Source organism: Sarcophilus harrisii, chromosome 1 (genome assembly GCF_902635505.1).
Source record: "Sarcophilus harrisii chromosome 1, mSarHar1.11, whole genome shotgun sequence".
Lineage (NCBI taxonomy): Eukaryota > Metazoa > Chordata > Mammalia > Dasyuromorphia > Dasyuridae > Sarcophilus > Sarcophilus harrisii.
This window is the reverse complement of record NC_045426.1, coordinates 271,792,164-271,813,454: the sequence shown is the minus strand read 5'-3', so window position 1 is coordinate 271,813,454 and position 21,291 is coordinate 271,792,164. Positions and strand designations below refer to the sequence as shown.

At 36.8% G+C, this 21,291-nt stretch overlaps 1 protein-coding gene across 3 annotated transcripts in view; it reads right to left on the bottom strand.

Moving 5' to 3' along the window:
• DNAH3 (dynein axonemal heavy chain 3) overlaps window positions 1-21,291 on the bottom strand; it is a 196,481-nt gene that overhangs the window by 118,880 nt on the left and 56,310 nt on the right. For all 3 annotated transcript variants that reach the window (XM_031942286.1, XM_031942295.1, XM_031942288.1), the window contains 2 exons: window positions 1,139-1,292; window positions 515-659 (listed from right to left, as the gene is read on the bottom strand). In XM_031942286.1, coding sequence (XP_031798146.1) covers window positions 515-659; window positions 1,139-1,292 — 299 coding nt within the window. The remainder of the gene's footprint in view (window positions 1-514; window positions 660-1,138; window positions 1,293-21,291) is intronic.

Sequence of the window (21,291 nt, the reverse complement as noted above, 5' to 3'; positions counted from 1 at the left end):
CTCTTTGTCTCTCTATCTCTGTATGTGTCTCTCCCTCTATCTCTTTCTATATGTCTCTCTTTGTATATGTCTTTTTTTCTGTCTCTCTGCTTCTGTCTTTCTGTCTCTGTTTATGTCTCTGTCACTGTTTGTTCTCTATGTCTCTATGTGTGTTTCTGTATGTCTCCATATCTCTCTGCCTCTGTCTCTGTCTATCTTTGTCTCTCTGTGTTTCTTTCTTTGCTTGTCTCTGTCTCTATCTCTGTCCCCTCTCTTTTTGTCTCTCTTTCTGTATTGTCTGTTTCCCTCTCTCTCTCCCTCTGTCTGTCCCTCCATCCTTCTCTCTCTCTCTTCCCCTCCCCCCTCTCTCTTTCTCTTTCTCTCTGTGTCTGTTTATATCTCCCTGTCTATATCTGTCTGTCTGTCTGTCTGTCCCTCCCCACCCCATTTTTCCTTCTCCTTCTCTCCCTCTCCTCTCTCTCCTTTTCCAGATCTGCCCAGTTTAGCATCACTTGCCCAAGCTCATCTTCCTCACCATTCATCCACTCCTCTGATTTGGTGAAGAAGTTATAAGCTGTTGTCCAGAGCTGTTCAAAAGGCATCTTGTTGGTCATAATCACCTGCAGAAGGGGGAACTTACTCTTCTCCTTTTCTAAAAGCTCCTCTTCTTTGTTGATTGCCTGTGAAAAACAAACTGAACTATCAACCATCTGACCATCACTGACTACCTCGTCCCAGATGCTATCTAGTGACTGGAGTTCTGAGATTCTGCTACATTTAAATCCCCAGTCTCTCACTTTCCCCCTCCCAAATCAAAACTGATCATAGAAAGCTTAGATCTAGAGTTGGAAGACATAACCAAGGTAATCTCACTTAACCCTTTCATGTTACAGATAAAGAAACTGAGGTTCAGAAAGGTTAAGTAAGGTATATGAAGTCACAAAGATAGTAAACATTATATGTTCTTGCCACCCCTCCTTAAGACAGAACCATAATTCTGACTTTTAATCATGACAGTGACAGGTAACAGAAAATGCAAGAAGTCATTTAACTGGTTCAGGGTTGCAAGAAGTAATGTCTGTGGAAGCAACAAAACACTTCTAAGAATGTCAGATCTCTTTCATCAGTGCCTTTCCCTCCCACATCCTAGATTACAAACCTCAAATTCCACTAGTGCCATATCCAGATTTTTAGACAACTCATTAAGTTTCTCAACATTGTTCTTCATTTCCTCCATGTTTACCACTTCTTTCTTTCTAAAGCTCTCCACTTCCTTGAAGTAATTCTCGAGTTTCCCCTCAAATTCGGCACACCTGAATCAAAGAAAGCCCCAGTTATCCAATGAGTTTTGTTTCAGTCCATTTGCAATGGAACATGGAGAAACTCCCCCTATCAGGCCTGGCAAAAATTTACCCCTGGAGAACCCCCTGTTATTTTAAAAGAGATAACTGCAAAGAAATTTAATTTAAAGATCTTTAAAGAAGGAAATCAGGAGGCCCTGATAGTATGGCCATGCCCACCACTGACTTTCTATGACTTTGGGCAAGTCACTCATGTATTTCAATTTATCATAAAATGTGAAATTTAAAATGTGTCTTAATTCTCTCCCAGAATTAATGTGAAGATAAAAGGAGGCAATTTGTGTTTAATCTATGTGAAAGATATAAAGTAATATAGAAATGTAGAGAGAAGGTATGCATAATGGATAGTCATCCTTGGAGTGGGAGAGACTGGGTTCAGTACTTACCTCTGACACATATAGGCTGAGTGACCCATTCAGTGTTCTCAGCCAGTAATGTCAGACTCAAATAAAAACAAGAATCATTAATTACATTGAATCCCTGTAGGCTACATATTGTCTTAGAAAACCACTTAATAATATTATCTGTGTTCTATTGTGGGCAGGTAGGTGGTATAGTAGATAGAATGCCAGGGTTGGAATCAGAGAAAAACCTCAGTTCAAATCGGGCCTTAGATAGCTGTGTGATCCTGGGCAAGTCACTTCACCCTGTTTGCCTCAGTTTCCTAATTTGTAAAATGAGCTGGAGAAGGAAATGGCAACTCCAGCTCCAGTATCTTTAACAAGAAAATCCCAAATGAGGTCATGAAGAGTCAGAAACGATTGAGCAACATATTTATTGTCAGAATCAAGTGCAAGAAGCACTTTATTAAGAAATTACTATGGGCCAGGCACTTTGCTATTCATCCTAATTAACCTATTTATTCCATTCAGCCTGTTTATTTTAAATGAGAAATAATTCTAGGGGAATTTCTTATTGTGTTTCTAGAACCAGAACATACTACAGGGATTTATGCCCATGCCCCTTTGGCAAAAGGGTTGGGTAAGCCTCTGAGATGCCAGATTTCTTCAAATTCTGACAAGTAGGTTCTGATCTTTGTGGACAACACCCCTGATAGGTATGCTTAGATCCCAAGAACAACAAAACCCACAGGTGACTGAGTCCCATGCAGGGAGGAGTTGTGTTAGGATACAGACTTAGAAAAATGGCTAAAGCTTTTTTTTTTGGTTATAAATGTGCATTCATTATTTACATATTTCCATATGAATCATGTTGGGAGAGAAAAATCAGAACAAAAGGAAAAAACCACAAGAGAAAAAAAAAAAAAAAAAGGTGAACATAGCATATGTTGATCCATATTCAGTCTCCTATAATTCTCTCTCTGGATGTGGATGTGTTTTCCATTCCAAGGTTATTGGGATTGCCTGGGATTATTGAACTGCTGAGAACCAAATCTATCATAATTGATCACTGAACAATTCTGCTGCTGCTGTGTGCAATGTTTTCCTGATTCTGCTTGCTTCACTCAGCATCAATTCATGTAAATCTAAAACAGCATGGATGAAGGGAAGTGATGTGAACTAAGAATAAAAAGGTAGGTTGATATGAGATTGTAAAAGGACTTAAATGTCAGAATCTGGAGTTTGTGTTTTTAAATAGGCAATATGGAACCTTAGGAAATGTTTGGGTAGGGGAGTGACATGTCCAAATCTCTGCCTCGGGTAGATTATTATTTTTTTTTGGCAGCAGTAAAGAAAGGAAAATTTATCTATCAATACAATATTCTCCTGTCCATATTATTTGGTAAAGAATCAAAACAAGGAAGAACTAAAATTATGGGTCATCCAAAAAACAATGAAGAAATGTAGGGGAGTCTCTATATTATAGACAGTAGCATATAACCAGCAAAGAACTTTCTATAAGAATTGTAGGCCTGAAGTTAGGGAGACTCATCTTCCTGAAGTAAAATCTGACCTCGGATATTTACTAATGACCTTAGGCAAGTCATTTAATTCTATTTCTCTCCATTTGCCTATAAGATGGAACACACACACAAAAATTTAAAAATTTTCTTTTCAGATATCAAATATACAGCCCACTGGGATCTTCATACTGTTTAGTCATCATCTAATGGACTCTCATTCTGTATGGAAAACGTATGGGGGATGTAGACTTAAGTCACAGGAAATGAGAAGGTATGAGTAAATTGAATCTGTAACATGGGAGAGAACATTCACTGAAGAGATCGATAAATCCATTGATGTATTGAAAATAAATGAAATGGAGAATAGCAAGGATGGAACCAGGGAGACTGATTAGGAAGCTTTTTACAATAGTCCAGCTATAGGATGATATGGTTCTCACTTGAGGTTGTAGCAGTATGAATAGACAGAAGGGGTAGATAAAAGAGCTGTTTCAGTTGGGTCTATGGAACCTGAGGATTGGCTAAATATGTATGGTAAGAGTGAAGTAAAGATCAGGATGGGTCTGAAGTTTTGAACATGGATAGTGGTTCTTTACAGAAATAGTGAAATTTGGAGGAGAGGTAGGATAGAGAAATGTGATGAATTTCATTTTGGGTATGCTGAATTTGTGGTACTGGTGGAATATACAAAGAGAAATGACCAGTGACAGTTGCAGAAATGGGATTAGAGTTCGGGAAAGGGATTATGGCTGTATATGAAAATTTGGAAGTATTTCTGTAGGGGTGATAACTGAAACTATGAAGGATAAGGGAGAGTGTGGCCAGAAGAAAGGAAGAGTCAGGACAAAGCCTCTTCTACTTGGGGGGATTGGAAAATGGATGATTATACAAATCTTCACATCTACTCTGTCTAGTAGGTTCCATTATTATCTCTATTTTACACATGAAGAAATTGAAATACATATGTTGTCTTTCCCAGAGTCACATTGCTAGTAGTGTTTGAATTAAGGTATTCCTGACTCCAGATCTGTTGCTCTATCTATCACCTAGCTGCCTCATATGAATGCAAAGGAGTATCATTGTATTATAGGGATAAATTGGGAAGAAGATTTGTATTAATCTTAAGAGGTCACATTTTTATAGAGCTTTCTAGTGCCATGGAAGCTAAAGAGTATAAATATTCAGGAAAAGAGGGTCTAGATCAAAGCTTTTTAAACTGTGGTTGTGACCCCATATGGAGTCATCTAACTGAATGTTGAAGTAATGAAATTATGATTTATTATTAGTGAATGTTTGATTTGTATATCTATTTTATATGTCTATATACTCTAGGTCATGTAAAAATTTCTTGGGTTAAAAGGGGTCACTAGTAGAAAAAATTTTGAAAGTCCTGATCTAGATTATTAAAAAAAAAAACCAATTGTTCTAGATTATAGTAGTAGTGATAATGATGTGATCTAAAGAACAATTTCTTGTTCCAAATGACATGTTTGAGGTTTTGCACCAAATATACCAAATATTGGATTTGGTCATGTGAAGAATTTACAATGGCCATTCTCTTTGGCAAAAGCTGGGTTTATTTAGGAAAAGAGGTTACAAACAAAATGAAGATACACAATAGACAGAAGGAATGGCAAATATGAAATAAGAATTGGGAGAGCATACAGTTAACAAGGCAAAAGACCAGTTAGTTCCCTAGGAGAATTCACAATTAACCAGGAGAATCTCCCTAGTTTCCAAATTAGTTGGAATATACCTTGCCAGTTTGTAGGCTAAACTCACAGAGGGGTTTAGCATGCTAAGAGTTTAACAATGGAAAGGACACCATGAGGTATGGTGGGGGATAAGAGGAGAGAATACCTCGTGGCATGGCGGAAGGAGGAAGGAAAAGACTCCATGAGGCAGAATGCCCTGGTGGACTGCCTGAAGCAAAGATAATGAGCCATAGACAGATTTATTGGGGAAATTTAACCTCAGGGATTTGACATGACTCTGAACATAGCAGAGCTGCCCTTGACCTCCAAAGAGGATAGGACTATAAGATTGAACTGGTCTCCATCAGTGCCCTTCCTTGCTTGCTTCAGGGAATAATTTTTTCAGTACTTCAGGCTTTCTCTATCACATTGTTACTCAGGACCACATCACTTATGTGATACTTATGATATAATACTTAAAAAATACTTTGAGATTTTCAACTATCAGTAAGCATCATATGTAATGGGGATAAACTGGAACCATTCCCAATAATATCAGGGGTGAAACAAGGTTGCCCACTATCACCATTACTATTTAATACTATATTGGAAATGCTAGCTTTGGCAATAAGAGATAAAAAAGAGATTAAAGGAATTACAGTAGGTAATGAGGAAACCAAATTATCACTCTTTAGTATCACTATGATGGTATACTTAGAGAACCCCAGAGAATCTACTAAAAAGCTATTAGAAATAATCCACAACTTTAGCAAGGTTGCAGAATACAAAATAAATCCACATAAATCATCAGCATTTTAATATAACACTAACAAAATCCAACAGCAACAGCAAGAGATACAAAGAGAAATTCCATTTATAATACCATCAATAGTATAAAATATCTGGAAATTTATCTGCCAAAGGAAAGTCAGGAACTATATGAGCAAAACTTTCCACTTTCCACACAAATAAAGTTAGATCTAACCAACTGGAAAAATATCAAATGCTGTTAGATAGGTCAAGCAAATATAATAACGATGACAATACTATTTAAACTAATCTATTTATTTAGTGCTATACTACTCAAACTCCCAAGAAACTATTTTACTGACCTAAAACAAATAACCACAAAATTCATCTGAAAGAAAAAAAGGTCAAGAATTTCAAGGGAACTAATGAAAAAAAAAAAATCAAATGAAGGTGGCCTAGCTATACCAGATCTAAAACTACATTATAAAGCAGTAGTCATCAAAACCATTTGGTACTGGCTAAGAAAAAGAGAAATTAATCAGTGGGATAGGTTAGGTTCACAGGACAAAATAGTCAATAACTATAGCAATCTAGTGTTTGACAAACCCAGAGACCCCAGCTTTTGGGATAGGAATTTACTATTTGAGAAAAACTGCTGGGAAAATTGGAAATTAGTATGGCAGAAACTAGGCATTGACCCGCACTTAACACTGTATACCAAGATAAAGTCAAAATGGGTTCATGGTCTAGGCATAAAGAATGAGATTATAAATAAATTAGAAGAACATAGGATAGTTTACCTCTCAGACCTGTGGAGGAGGAAGGCGTATGTGACCAAAGAAGAACTAGAGATCCTTATTGATCACAAAATAGATAATTTTGATTATATTAGGTTAAAAAGTTTTTGTATAGGCTAATAGTACACTATTTCAAACTTCGATTCTTTTTGTACAGCAAAATAACTGTTAGGACATGTATGCTTATATTGTATTTAATTTATATTTTAACATATTTAACATGTATTGGTCAACCTGCCATTGGGGGAAGGGGATGGAGGGAAGGAGGGCAAAAATTGAAACAAAAGGGTTGGCAATTGTCAATGCTGTAAAATTACCCATGCATATAACTTGTAAATAAAAAGCTATAATAAAAAATAAAATAAAATAAAAAGGTTTTGTACAAACAAAACTAATGCAGACAAGATTAGAAGGGCAGCAATAAACTGGGAAAACATTTTTACATTCAAAGGTTCTGATAAAGGCCTCATTTCCAAAATATATAGAGAATTGATTCAAATTTATAAGGAATCAAGCCATTCTCCAATTGATAAATGGTCAAAGGATATGAACAGACAATTTTCAGATGAAGAAATTGAAACTATTTCTAGTCATATGAAAAGGTGTTCCAAATCACTACTGATCAGAGAAATGCAAATTAAGACAACTCTGAGATAACATTACACACCTCTCAGATTGGGTAAGATAACAGGAAAAAATAATGACAAATATTGGAGGAGATGTGGGAAAACTGGGACATTATACATTGTTGGTGGAACTGTGAACAAATCTAACCATTCTGGAGAATAATTTGGAACTATGCTCAAAAAGTTATCAAACTCTGCATACCCTTTGACCCAGCAGTTTTACTACTGGTCTTATATCCCAAGGAGGCAAAGGGACCCACATATGCAAAAATGTTTGTGGCAGACTTTTTCATAGTAGCAAGAAACTGGAAACTGAATGAATGCCCATCAATTGGAGAATGGCTAAATAAATTATGGTATATGAATGTTATGGAATATTATTGTTCTGTAAGATTTATATGAATGTTATGGAATATTATTGTTCTGTAAGAAATGACCAACAGAATGATTTCAGAGAGGCCTGGAGAGACTTACATGAACTGATGCTAAGTGAAATGAGCGGAACCAGGAAATCATTATACATGGCAACAACCAGACTATATGATGATCAATTTTGATGGATGTGTCTCTTCTCACCAATGAGATGATTCAAACCAATTCCAATTGTTCAGTGATGGAGAGAGCCATCTACACCCAGAAAGAGGACTATAGGAACTGAGGGTAGACCACAACATAGCATTTTAACATATTTAACATGTATTGGACTACCTGCCATCTGGGGAGAGGGTGGGGGAAGGAGGAGAAAAGTTAGAATAGAAGGTTTTGCAAGGGTCAGTGTTGAAAAATTTACTTATGCATATGTTTTGTAAATGAAAAACTATAATAAAAAAAATAAAAAATTAAAAAAAAAAACTCTTCTTCAGCCTAGAAGTTAGAAGGTGTTAACCAAATATTTGTTTTTATTTTTCAAGTCTGTGGTGGTTGATTTAAGAGTAAAATCATTTCTTTAATGCTAAAGATAGCTTAAATAAGAAACTGTTATCAAGGTTCTACTGCTTGACAATGCAAGGAACTTCTAAGAGAAGTTAGATTTCTGGTTAACTGCAAATTCTCTGAAAATGGTTATTTCAAAAGCCATTCAGCAAATTATCTAATATTTATTAAGTGCATCATGGTTTCATTGTTTAATGAATAAGATAGGGAATATGATCTATTTCTTTCTTGATATACCTAGACCAGGATTCCTACCAGACAGTCCTGCTTCGAGTTTTGGCTGCGCCCTACAGGCCCATTGGATACATAGTTTAGGATCTAAAATCTGACTAGTGAAACTTGCTATCAAGATGAAATCTCTTGGGATTATAACTAAAACTATTTTGAGATTTGAATTTAGAAATGATTAGCTGAATTAAATTAGTAACCCAGCATCTGAGAGCTGCGTTAGCTAATGTGTGATTGTTACTACATGATTTTGTCAACTGTGCTCTCAGGCTAAGGCTCCAAAGGATCAGTTTTGATACTATTATAATCATGCCCCTGTTTTTTCCTCTTATAGCAAATTTCTATAATCAGAGTAAGTGGTCAATAGAAGCCATAAACACAGTTCAAGTATGTAAATATCTTGCTGTTTTCAATCTGAAAATATGTAGTCATAATATCTTAGATAATTAGGTAAATGAGTATTTAGGTCAAATAAATGAATATTTGGCTTAGTCATCTATCTGTTGCTAGATTTCTATATATGTATGAAAGAGGATTCTTAAAAGTTTTCAAAATAACATAAGAACAATTGATACAACTAACTGTGGGACCTAATTGTTATTTTACTGACTATTGAAACTAAAGCTGAAACATTCTTTGTATGGTTTAAAGAAGAGGATTTTAGTGTATTCAAGTTTTCTTAGGAAGATGTAACTTATGGAATATTTTGTTGTATCAATGGGAAAGTTGATTTTGTTTAAAATTGTAACTAATGTGGGAATAACATTTGTTTATATAATGGGTCCTGTGACACAAACATTTTCTTTTGAATAATTTATATGAAAAGCTGCTGGCTAATCTAGAAATCTGAGTGGTTTTTAAAAAACTTCAGGCCAGTTTCTAATCCCAGAGTCAAACCAGCGCAACTTCTCTTAGGCTTACAACAGGCTACAAAGGCTTTAATGAAATCTATTTTCACTGATGTCAGGCTAAGAGCCCAAGTGACTCCTGAAAGTACCATTGAACCCCCTTCTCTTGAAAGTTGTTTGGAAGAGGGATACTTATCTAGAAAAAAAAAATACTGGCAGAAAGGCTTCACATATGCCTCAAATAAGAAATTTGGGTTAATCTCTTATCAAAATATGACTTTAGATAGGCAAATGAGACCTGTGAAAGAAGGATTTTGTGAATACCTCTGTTATTCTGATGGGATTCCCCATTTCTCAAAATTGTTTTTGGATTATAATATAGTCTCTATTAAAATAGATGATGCTTAGCTAATTATTTACATAATCCTCAGGGAAGATATAAACATACCTCCCAAGAATGAGGTCCTGCTCTTAGTGCTCTCTCACACTGTCTGTAATTCTCTCTCTTTGTTTTCCTCTGGGCTTTGAGCATTTCACTTTCAAATGACCAGATAGCTGTATTATCCATCTTTAGGGGTCTGACTCAATCCAGTGGATCTTCAATCAGCCCAAGCCCTTCAAATGGGACTTTGTAGGATGACACAATTCAATGCCCATTCTCAGCAGGAAGTAATTTCAGAAGATGAGACCATCGCCCCACACCCAAAGGACTTTGGGCCCCATTGGTTTGGGAATGAATGGGAACTGGTTTGTGAATGGATCCCAAACTACCCAGTGTCTGAGTGAGTCCCCAATAAGTTTACTGATTCCATGAAGAGGAGAGGTTATATAGTATCAATGCTACTCCACTGTTGCAATAGTATTTGGGACTTAGGATAGGGACATCAGTTTAAGATTTGGGTTAACATTCCTGAGAAAGATACTCCACAAAAAATTCAGTTTGATGATTTTAAAATTATAGAATTATAGAGGCTTAACTAGCTATAGAAAAATATTTGTATCCTGATAGAGAATGGTTTTTGTGGAACCACTTGTCCAATTTGGAATAAATGTTTAGTTTGCTATAAAGGTTGGACATTTAGAAAATGTATATCAAAAGGGTATATTGGGAATAGCTATAGATCTCTTAGGAAGATTTGGAATCAAGTCAAGGACTAGGGCAATCGATAGACACCAATGCCTGGATAGAATTGGTAAAATAATCTGCAAAGAGTCTGAAAGAAAAGCAATTTCTATGTCTGTGCTCTGGGTTGCCCCATGCCCGAGTAGTACCATTCCCTTTGGATATGGAAAAACGTGAGAGTGAATTCAAATGCAGGATCTTTCAGTTCCCCAAAATAGCATTTCTGAGGAGAATTGCATTGCTTTATTCTACTTTTCCCTTCTGTGAGGGAATAAACCAGGCTACTTTTGGAGATCAGTTTACCTCTCATGACAGGGTGAGAGATTCCAAACTCTAGGGATTGTAATGGCATGTACCTGAGTCTGGAAGCTCTGGCAATTTCTCAGGAATGAGCATACCCCAACCATGGATGGTATTGTGGAGGTAACATTCTCAAATCTGCTTTGACTGGGAACTGAATGGGCACCCATGCCCTGATCTAATTGGCTATTCCTTTTACCCTGGCATTCAAAGAAGTAAATCAAGGATAATTGAATTCAAGCCTAAAAATCTACTAGATTTGGTCAATTCTACTCTGTTGAGTGAATATTATTGGATAAGTTACACCAGAGAGACAGAAAATAGTTAGATGTTACTAGCAGAATGCATGGGAAAATAGAATGACCCTGGATAGGTTATTGGAAGGAAAAGAAGGATACTCCTATTACAATCCTATCAGAAGAATTAGAGAATTCAGGGGTTTATTACCCATCCTGGGTGAGGAGAACTATGCAGAAGTTAATAGACTTTTATGAAGTAGGATGTAAAAAGTATTAGCCATATTTGAGGGGTAAGAAAAGGATGGGTGAGAAGTGAATTTATTTGGTTTCCATAGTATAAAAATTAAATTGGAGAAATGAAAACCACAGGGTAGTGGGGGAAGGAAGAGAAAGAGGAGGTTATCTCACTCAAAAGCATGTAAGAATGTAAGCTCCTTAGGGAGTAGGGACTGGGTTTTGTAATCAGGGCTGGTGACCTGAGATTTGAAAAGAAGTTTTTGTTCTTTACCAGTAGCTTTACAGTTATTTTCCCCTTCTAGAATGGAAGGTCCTTGAGGACAAGAACTGGATTGAATGGGAAACACCCTACTCTGTTAAGCATTTGATAGTCTCAGGCTTTCTTACCTCATATTTCCGAAACTATGTTTTAGAAGCCCCAGCCAATGGGGAAAGGAGGTAGGGAGTTGGGGAGAAGAGCTTATGTTAGGGAGCAAAAAAAGAAATGCCCTTAACCCCTGTGTGTCTCTCTAAAACCATGCTTTGTGTGTCAGAGATTACATACCCTTTCTCATGAAAAAAAAAATTCTTTCCTACACTCAAACTTGGATTTCCGCTTGTTTTAGTGGTTGCTACAGTCTCACACAGAAATCAAGTGATTTACTACCCAAAGTCATTCATGTAGCTAGTAAATATTTGAAACAAAAGTTGAGTTCAGGAAGACTACAACAATGTAAGGAAAATAGAATAATGAAATGACTAATCATGATCCAGAAAACCAGTGATGAAAAGTGTTTCTCAGCTCTTTAAAGAGATGTAATGAATTGTAGACCCAGAATAAGGTAGTGATCTTCATATATGTCTGATGCATGGATTTTTTTTTTGACTGTATATTTGTTATGAAGTAGGGCTTTTTACTGGGGGATGGGAGCAGGGAATGGGGTGGGAAAGGAAAGATAATGATGTTATAAAGAAGAAAGATAAAGTAAAAAAAATCAATGAAGAATTATTTTAAATAAACCAATGAAATCATTAGGAAATTCAGAGAGAGAAATATAGATAAGCAGGACAATTTTGGAACTACTATGATGAATTTATTATGTACTTTTGATGTAATTTGATTTTGTAATCCCATGATTTTAGGGGGACTTCTGTTCTAGCAATAAGTCAGTGATTCTAGATTTTCTGCCTCAGGAAACTCCCACATCCAATCTGCCTGATTCTGACCACTCCTTAGTCAGATAGCTTCTGGCCTCAGGATAGTCCCACAGATCAAAGTCCTGAGACAGTACTGAATAAAACCACTCCTCAATTCATTGCTGACTGGATTATTATTCAGTAATAATCTGGTCAAGAGAACCAAATTCTGGAGACCACTCCTTCCTACCTATGAGCCATAGAATTAGCATATCTAGGATTGAAAGCTAGATAAATGAATCTCCTTTCTTCTGTTTCTCTGCTGAAATTCCCTTAGAATTCCAGTCTGCTTTGTAATGGCATTACTATTGCAATGCAGTTTTGCCCCTTGACTAGGAGATGAGTTCAAGCCTGCAAATTCTTTTGAGGCACCTTGCAACACCAGTGCAGAACTCCATATTTTGGGGGTCCATCCTTTCCCAACCTCAACACTAAAAAAAAACCCAAAAAACTGTGCTCTATAAAGAATGGTTATTTCACTTTTAATCCTTTTTTTTTTCTTTGTATATGGAAATGTTCATGTTTGTTAATAATTGTTTAGTTCAGAATAATAACAAAGAATTAAAATCTTATAAAGAAAGAGTAATAACGTCTTGAAAGCAATTTCATTACAATGGAAATATTAAAAGCCAAGTACTGAGTAGGTGGTAAGTAGGCAGAGGACAGATGATTCTTTTGAGAAGTTTGGCATAGAAAGTGTAAGGGAGTCCCAGTGAGGAATGTTTTGCTCAAAGGGATCCAGATCCTGTTGTGACACAGTTTCCTTTTATTGTCCTGACTCAGTTTCCCTAATTGTTCTACCTCAATTTCCCTGAATTGTTCTGCCTGGTTGCAACCCCCAACCCCCGCTCCTAATCATCATGATTCAGATAAGGAGAAAGACCTTCTCTCTTAGACACATGACCCCAGACCTTCCCTACTCATCAGAATGAGTGCCTCCCCCCATTCTGTCATTGTGGTTCTTGATCCCAACTTATGAAAATGTCCGGTGCCTCCCCCCACCCTGTCAGAACTGGATTGATAGTTTCTGCTCTCAGTGCTCTGACTCCACCCCTGCCTCAGTCTACCCCAGTAGCTTGGAGCTATGTGCATATATACTTCATGGGAAGCACACATTATTAGCTGATGGATGGTGGATTCTTGGAGATGATAGTCTCATTCAACCCTGGGACCAAATCATGAAACCATTTGGTCCCAGCACAATCTCTTTCAAACAAAATATTAAAAACTCTCTAATTCTATCTTGCCTCAGTTTCTCCAGCATTACAATCTAGCCTAGGGGCATTTGACCCCCAAAGAAGGCCAAGTTCTATCTCTAGCTATCTACTTGGATTTCTGTCAGTGGATAAGTTATTAAGCACCTACTATATGTGCTAGTCACTATTGCTAAACACTGGGAATACAAAAAGAGACAAAAAACAGTCTTTCCAATCTAATGATTTTTCTAGGAAAACATCTGACACAAAGGATAAGCAAGATCCTGTCTAGGGTTTCCCCAAAAATTGTAAACAAGAGCTCTCCCACAAAAGTATTCAATGTATAATTTGAGTATGAAATACAGGATAGCTTTCATTGTACTCCACACAAAATTCACAAAATTCAAGATACTTTAAAGGCATGCATGAACAAATACAGGAAACATAAACTGTTCAGTTAATTAATTATACCCATTATATTCCTCCTGGAAGGCAAAGTGCCTTTGTAGAATTGGGAATAGATATTTCACATTCACTTCCAGCCTGCATTGTCCAAAAAACTCATAAAAAACACTACATAAGTTTGGTTAATTTTAAATCTCCCACCTAGTTAGTGTAAGGCTTTCTTTAATCCTTCAGGCACAGAATTGATTTCCTGTTGGTCCTTTTCTCCTATGAGAAGTATGTTAAAGAAATCCTCTCTTGCTGGGTGGCCAACACCTGCTCTCCAACTCAGGAACTCTACCCAAGAGATAAACTTTGGGAATGTCCCAGACTCCCAAAAATAAAAGAGAAATCCCTTCTATCCTACTTTTGATGAATTCTAGTCTAAGAGAAACCCAAGAGAAAGAAAGAAAATCATTTTAAAAGGATTGTAGACCCACCAGGAGTTCTCTTTGTCATTTCAGCAAAGCCTTCCTGATTACCCCTGCTACAAAAGGAGGAAAATATAGAATGATAGCTTAATGGGATTATGAGTCAAGAGCAAGTATTTTAAAGATAGAAGACATTTGAAAGGAGTCAGTAAATGAGAGGGAGACAGACACACACAGAGATAGAATGGTTATTTATAAAGCAAGCACCTGACGAATACTAGAGTATGAGGAAAGTATGTAGCTTTTGATAAGAAAAGCAGATGATACAGAGATGTTTTGAGTTGGTGAAGTATGTGGGTGTGGGTGGGAGGTGATAGAGCTAAAGGTGACTTTGATTTTCTCAATAAAGCAGGGAGTGAAGACATCTGAGAAAAGTAGGGTTGATGATTTGAAGAGAGAAAAGGTTTGGAACTGCTTCATGGAGTGATAGAGAATCAGAGGAATAAAAGTATTATAGTGCATCAATGAGGATCCAGTTGAGATCAGAGAAACTGAATTTGTTGTGAAATCAATCAGTATCATTGTATGACTTTCTTTTTCTTCAAAGGCATGGGAGTAGGAGGAAAGAAGGCAGCTAGCAGGGATGGCTTGTGGTTGAATAAGAATAAGGCAAGTATAATAGAAGAAAAAATAGAAAAAAGTCACTCAAAGATGAAGAGTGTATTTTGATGAAGTGGTTAAGTGTAGGGTCAAGACAATGATAGAAAGACAGTAAGATCAAAACTGGAATGTTGGGCTAGAATAACAGGAATGAAGGATTTTAGAGTGAAAATGTAACATAGGTTGAGGAATGAAGCAGAGAGAAATGGAAGGAAGGACAAGAGATTATGATCAGAGAGGAGAATTTTTAAGTTCAAAATCATTCTAAGTTAAAGATCATAGAGTGGAAACCATTTTGAGAAGTGGTAAGATCTAAAGTATGCCCACTTGTGTCTGTGGCTGAGATCTGGTAGAGATGTAAGTCAATGGGAATAAAGAGATTGAAATAATTAGGAAGATATTCAAAGAGACATATATATATATATATATGTCTCTTTGAATATCTTCCTAATTATATATATATGTATATATATATATGAGTCAAAAAGAGGAAAAGGGATTGAAATGGAGAGAAAGACTTTAATCTACTAAAATCTTGGAAAGGCTTAAATGAACTGACGCAGAGTGAAGTGAACACCAAACGAGAACTTGTACATAGTAACAGCAAGATTATGTGATCAACTATGGCAGATTTACTTCTCCTCAATAACACAGTAATATAAGACAATTCCAATAGACTTGGGATGGAAAATGCTGTCCATATCCAGAGAGGGAAAAGACTGAATGCAGATCAAGGCATACTATTTTTATCTTTTCTTTTATTTGATTTTTCTTTATTTGGTTTTTCACTTTTGTTCTGATTTTTCTTTTACAACATGAGAAATATGGAAATATGTTTAAAATGATTTATGCATAACATCAGATTGCTTGCTATCTTGGGGAGGGAAGGTAGGGAAATCTTACAAAAATGAATATTGAAAATTATCTTTATATATAATTGGAAAAAAATATTAAGAAAAAAAGACTTTAAGCTACTTACTGAAAAAAGGAAGGAAAATGAGCTAGAGATGAGGTGATAATAAGAATTCAGACAAGGTAATATACACACGAGCCCCTAGGTGGTGCAGTGGATAGAGCACCAGCCCTAAAGTCAGGAGGACCTGAGTTTAAATCTGGTCTTAGATGCTTAACACTTCCTAGCTGTGTGATCCTGGGCAAGTCACTTAACCCCAATTGCCTCAGCAAAAAGAAAAATAATAATAATAATATACACACACTTGGAATACACTTGAAATTAAGAGACAGTGATGAATGATAGTAGGAGAAGTGTTCTTTTAGCTTAACTTGCTATCTTTAGGAAAAAAACAGGTTATGGGTGATAGAAACTGGATTTTAGAAGGCAAGCTTACTAAGCAACATAACAGGTGTTCCAGAAAGTACACTGAAAGAGAAAGGCAGAAGAGAACAAAGACTGAGGAAGGGTAGGGCTGGATACAGATGACAGCACAAGAAGAGTTAGCCAGGGAAAAGGCTTTTCATCTGGGCAAATAGCAAATGAATCATAGGGATCAGGGAAGCTTGAGGTAAACATCTGTGAGCCACTGACATACCAAGCATGGTGAAGTTTGCAGACAATATTGACCTTCAGGCTCTAATTAAAAAATGGCTAAGATCCTGAGAATCATTACATTTTATCCTCTCTTCAAGGTGTTTCAGAGAAAGATTTAGACCACTGGAAGAATAGCAAAGAATGTAATGTTCAGAGAGCACCCTCCCCTGAGGTCAAACACTTCTCTTCTGAGATACTCAAAGTCACTTGTATGGATTATATTTTCCATCTACATATATCTCCCAAGGAAGAATGAAGAGAAAGAAAATAGACTATTTTTCCTATTTCAAACCATCCCATATTCATAAGTGCTTATTATTTAGCAAGCTTCCATTCTATCACCACTGACCAATCTTAGCTAGGAATCTGTTGCTGAGGAATTAGCTTTCATATGTGTTGTGTTAAAATTGTATCTTGTTTTGGTTGCTCTTGACCACCTCTCCATCTTTTCTAGTCAATCAGTATGGTAAGTTTATAAGCAGATGATATAAAGGAAATAAGGACTGCAGAGAGGAAGTCCTGTACAAACCGTCCCAAAGATCAAAGGAGCATAATTTACAAATTGTCATCATATATTAACCAAAAATCACATTCTAGTAATAAGTGGAATCAGGGGAAGATAGATAGACTCTGTAGTCAAGGTTTTTGATTCTATGATATATAAATCTCAGACAAGTTCCACATATTTGTAGAGTTATTATAGAGTTATTCATAAAGTTATTGATAATTTTGAGATGATGTGGACATATAAAATTTAAAGTTTTATGACAACTTTGAAATGCTTTGAATTATGTTAATGAAATAATCTCAAGGAGGCATAGATAAAAGTCTGTTCCCCCATTAAAAAATAATACTTCAAATTCCTGGCCTTCCCCAACCTTTTTCTATTTCAAATTGCTCCCAACTCTAATCCATGGTTATGTGAGTGATACTCTCTGCCTCTCCCCTTCCCTACCATAGCCTGCCTCCCTTCATCACTCACTCTCCTATTCCCGCATCCTCTGCTTCTGTTCACCTGTCTCCATACTTTCTGGCATGTTTGCCCCCACTTTCTCTATGTCTTATTAAAGTGTGATTACATCCTCATTTACCACTCATTTACCATCATGGTCTTTCCCAAAAGTACCCAAAGAACTGGGTATGCCTGTTCCCATTGCATAATTTTATATTTCCTAAATTAATTATCAATTCACATACATATTCATTAAACACTTGTAACTAAGTCTCAGTCCCTCTGCACCACTCATATAAGGCATTCATATACTATGACCTGATAATGGTATTTACTTTTTTCCACCCCAAACATGCCTAACTATATAAATTCTCTTTTATAGAAGTGCTTAATACAATGTTGGGCACATAATAAGTTCCTGAGTAAATAGTTATTGGACAAATGAAACTATTTTAGTGCCAGTTGGAAAATCAGGCAGTGGCTCAGCTGTCTTACATGGCTAAGATACCTTTTCCTAAGTTCACACAATAATAACAACAATATTGTTCACATGGTGTTTATTATGTGCTAGACACTGTCCTAAATATTTTATAATTATTATCTCATGTTGTGACGCTCATAACCATCCTTCAAATCTCCACTTAATAGATGAAGAAACTGAGGCAGAGAGCAGTTAAATGACTTGCCCAGTGTCACACAGGTAGTGTCTAAGGAAAGATTTTAATTCGGGCCTTTCTGTCTCCAGATCTAGCATTCTATTCATTATGTCACTAGCTGCCTAGAAAATATAATGGTTTTTCCAATGAATTTTATTTTCAAAAGGCAGTCACAAAACTTAAAATTGAGAAGATGTGAATTCAAATCCTTAGAAGAGCACAAAAGAAATGGAAAATGTAGCCCCAGACTTCAAAAAGCATATAACATTAGAAAGATGACATCTTTATATAAAACATTTAGAATACAGTAAAATATAATAATTAACACAATAAAATGCTGAGTTTGGAGTTAAGACAACTGGAGTTCAAATCTGGCTTCAGACACTTACTAGCTGTGACACTTTGGGGCAAGTCACTTAAGCTAGTTTGCCTTAGTACTCTCATCTGTAAAACAGTGATGATCAAAGTAGAGTTACCTAACAGACTTATTGTGAAGATCAAATAAGATAATATTTGCAAGGTACTTAGCATAGAGCCTGGCATGTAGCAGGCACCATACGAACATTAGCTATTATTATTATTAATGGAGTGCATTCTTATGTCTAGTGTGTCTTTCTCTCATACCTCTTCCTTTTAATATACTGGACTTTCTTCAAGGTGCAGCTTCTTATAGGAAGCCTTTCCTGATCGCCTTAATGGTTAATGCTTTCCCCCTTCTCAAATTCTTATTTAATTAGACAAAAGTTTTCCCTGTTCCGCCAGTTCAATGTAAATTCCTCTAGTAGAAAAGCTGTATATTCTTAGGATATACTCCTTAGGAATTGTATATCCTTAGCACTTAGCAAAAAGTCTTGAATTTATTAAATGCTTAATTATTGGATCAATGGAATAGTATAAGCTAGCATTTTATAGGCACTCATAGAAGAAAAAGGTAATCACAAGCTAGGACAGGATCCTGGAATTTCAGAATGGGAAGGTACCTTAATGACCTAATCCAATCTCCTCATTTAGGAAAGTAAGGTCTATAGAGGTTAAGTGACAACTAAGTTGTTGTTCATCCATTTTTGAAGAGGAGCAGTGATATCCTCTTCCAAAATGAAGAACTGATAAACTGGATTAAAGTGAGGTAGAGTTGCACAGTCATCAGCCTCACTCTGTCTTCCAGAATCATTGATGTCCAGTGACAAGACAGAAGTCAGGAAGACTGATGATGACCCTGAATGCAGCGGATGACCTCGGCACCTTTGATGTCTTACCAAGCTCAAAGCTAAATAATGCCTATGATTAGACTAAAAAGTACTTACTTCTAATTTTTGAACTTATGTTTTTCCTATTATTATGTAATTATGTAATTATTATGTAAGGAAAGTCTTCTTGGAGAAGGGAGCTGGAGTGGGCATGGATTGGAACTTAAAGGAAGCATCAGGTTTGGTTTTGTTTTCACAAAACATAGAGATATAACATGGCATCATGGATAGAGAACTGACCCTAAAGATTGGGTTCAAGTTTTGCCTCTGAGGCATTCTGGCTGTGTGACCCTGAACAAGGAACTTAACCCATATGCCTTAGTCTCCTCATCTGTAAAATGGGAATAATAATAGCATCTACCTCCCAGGACTGTTGTAAGGATAAAATGAGATTAATGTTTGTAAAGCACTTAGCACACTGCCTCGCACATGATAAATGATACATAATTTTTTTTCTTGTTTTTAATTAGTTCTGCTGATTCTTTATTATCCAATTTGGAGTTTTCTTAGCAAAGATACTTGAGTGGTTTGCCATTTCCTTCTCTACCTCATTTTACAGATGAGGAAACTGAGGCACACAGGGTTAAGTGACTTGCCCAGGGTCACACAGCTTGGCTCATTTTACAGATGAGAAAACTGAGGCTCATAGGGTTAAGTGACTTGCTTAGAGTCACACAGCTAGTAAGTGTCTGAGGCTGGATTTAAACTCAGGTACTGCTGATTCCAGGACTGGCACTCTATCTACTATGCCAGCTAGCTGCCCCCATATAAATGCTGGCTATCATTATTATTTTGTTGTTGTTTCCTCATTTTCCCGGAGAGTCTAGGTCATTGTTTTCATAGTAGGTTAAGGAGTTTGTCCAAAGCTATGATGAAGGCTATAAATAGTAGGAAGAAAGCTCTATACATGGTCTGTGCTCGCTCCAAGTCTTATCCACTTCCAGTCCTCTGCTGACCTCTACTGTACAGAAGCTAACATAGACTGAAGGGTAAAAAGCAAAATGAGATCCAAGAGGCCACAAAATCTGTATCTGGCCCCTGGATCCAGGTGGCTCTGGAGGGGAAAGCGAGGCAGGTGACCCTGCACAGCCCTCCCTCACTCAAATCCAATTCGCCTGCATCCCCTGGCATCCCCTCCCTGATGTCATGTGTTATGCCTCAGTTCTCTTTAACTGTTCTGACTCGGTTTCCCTAAACTAGTTTCCTTTGTCTCAGTTTCCTTAGCTGTTCTGTTAAATCCCCTTAGTTGTAAAAACCCACTCTGGTCCATTAAGACTGGGAACCGTTTACTCTAAGGTTATAAATTGTTAGCAAGATAAACAAGAGAGCAGAACTCCTGTCCTCAAGAATTTACAATATCCCTCTAAAATATTCCAAGATACCTCACTGACATCTTTATCTCTGGGCATTCAGACATCCTGTCTCTGGGCTTTTAGGAGTTATGGTCTCCCCCCAACCTGACAGAAGCCTTCCCGCCTTTTTGGGGGGTCTTTGTCTCTAGGGTTATTTAAAGGAGGGGACCGCTCTTATTCTTTGCTGCTTCATTCTTTGAGATGACAGCCCTGGGACCAACATGGATTCCTTGGTCCCAGTATATCTTTATCTCTATCTGATTGGATAATTTGAGACAAGAGTCCTGTCCATACAATTATACTCTCCAATTAATAAACTATTGAAAACTCTCTAATCTCTCTCCTGCCTCAGTTTCTCTGGCATTACACATGGACCTCTTACCTCTTCAAGGACAAAGGATGAACACCAACCAATCAACCTCTGTGTGAAGGCTAAAGAGCTGCAGGTTTACGGAAACAGGAATTCATATAGAAATGGGGGAGGAGCTGGAGTTGAAGAAGGAAAAAAAAAGATAATTTTCTTCTTCCTCAGGGCTTGACAGAGTAATGATTGTGCATTGACACACACAAAAAAGCTGGTGAAAGAAATTCTGAAATAAGTGATGTTTGTCTTTGATAATTCTTTTATCTCCAAGAATCCTTTCAGCACTTAGACTTATGGCTTCTTACTGCCCTAAGGCCTTCATAGGTGTGTCTCTTCCTCTCTTCA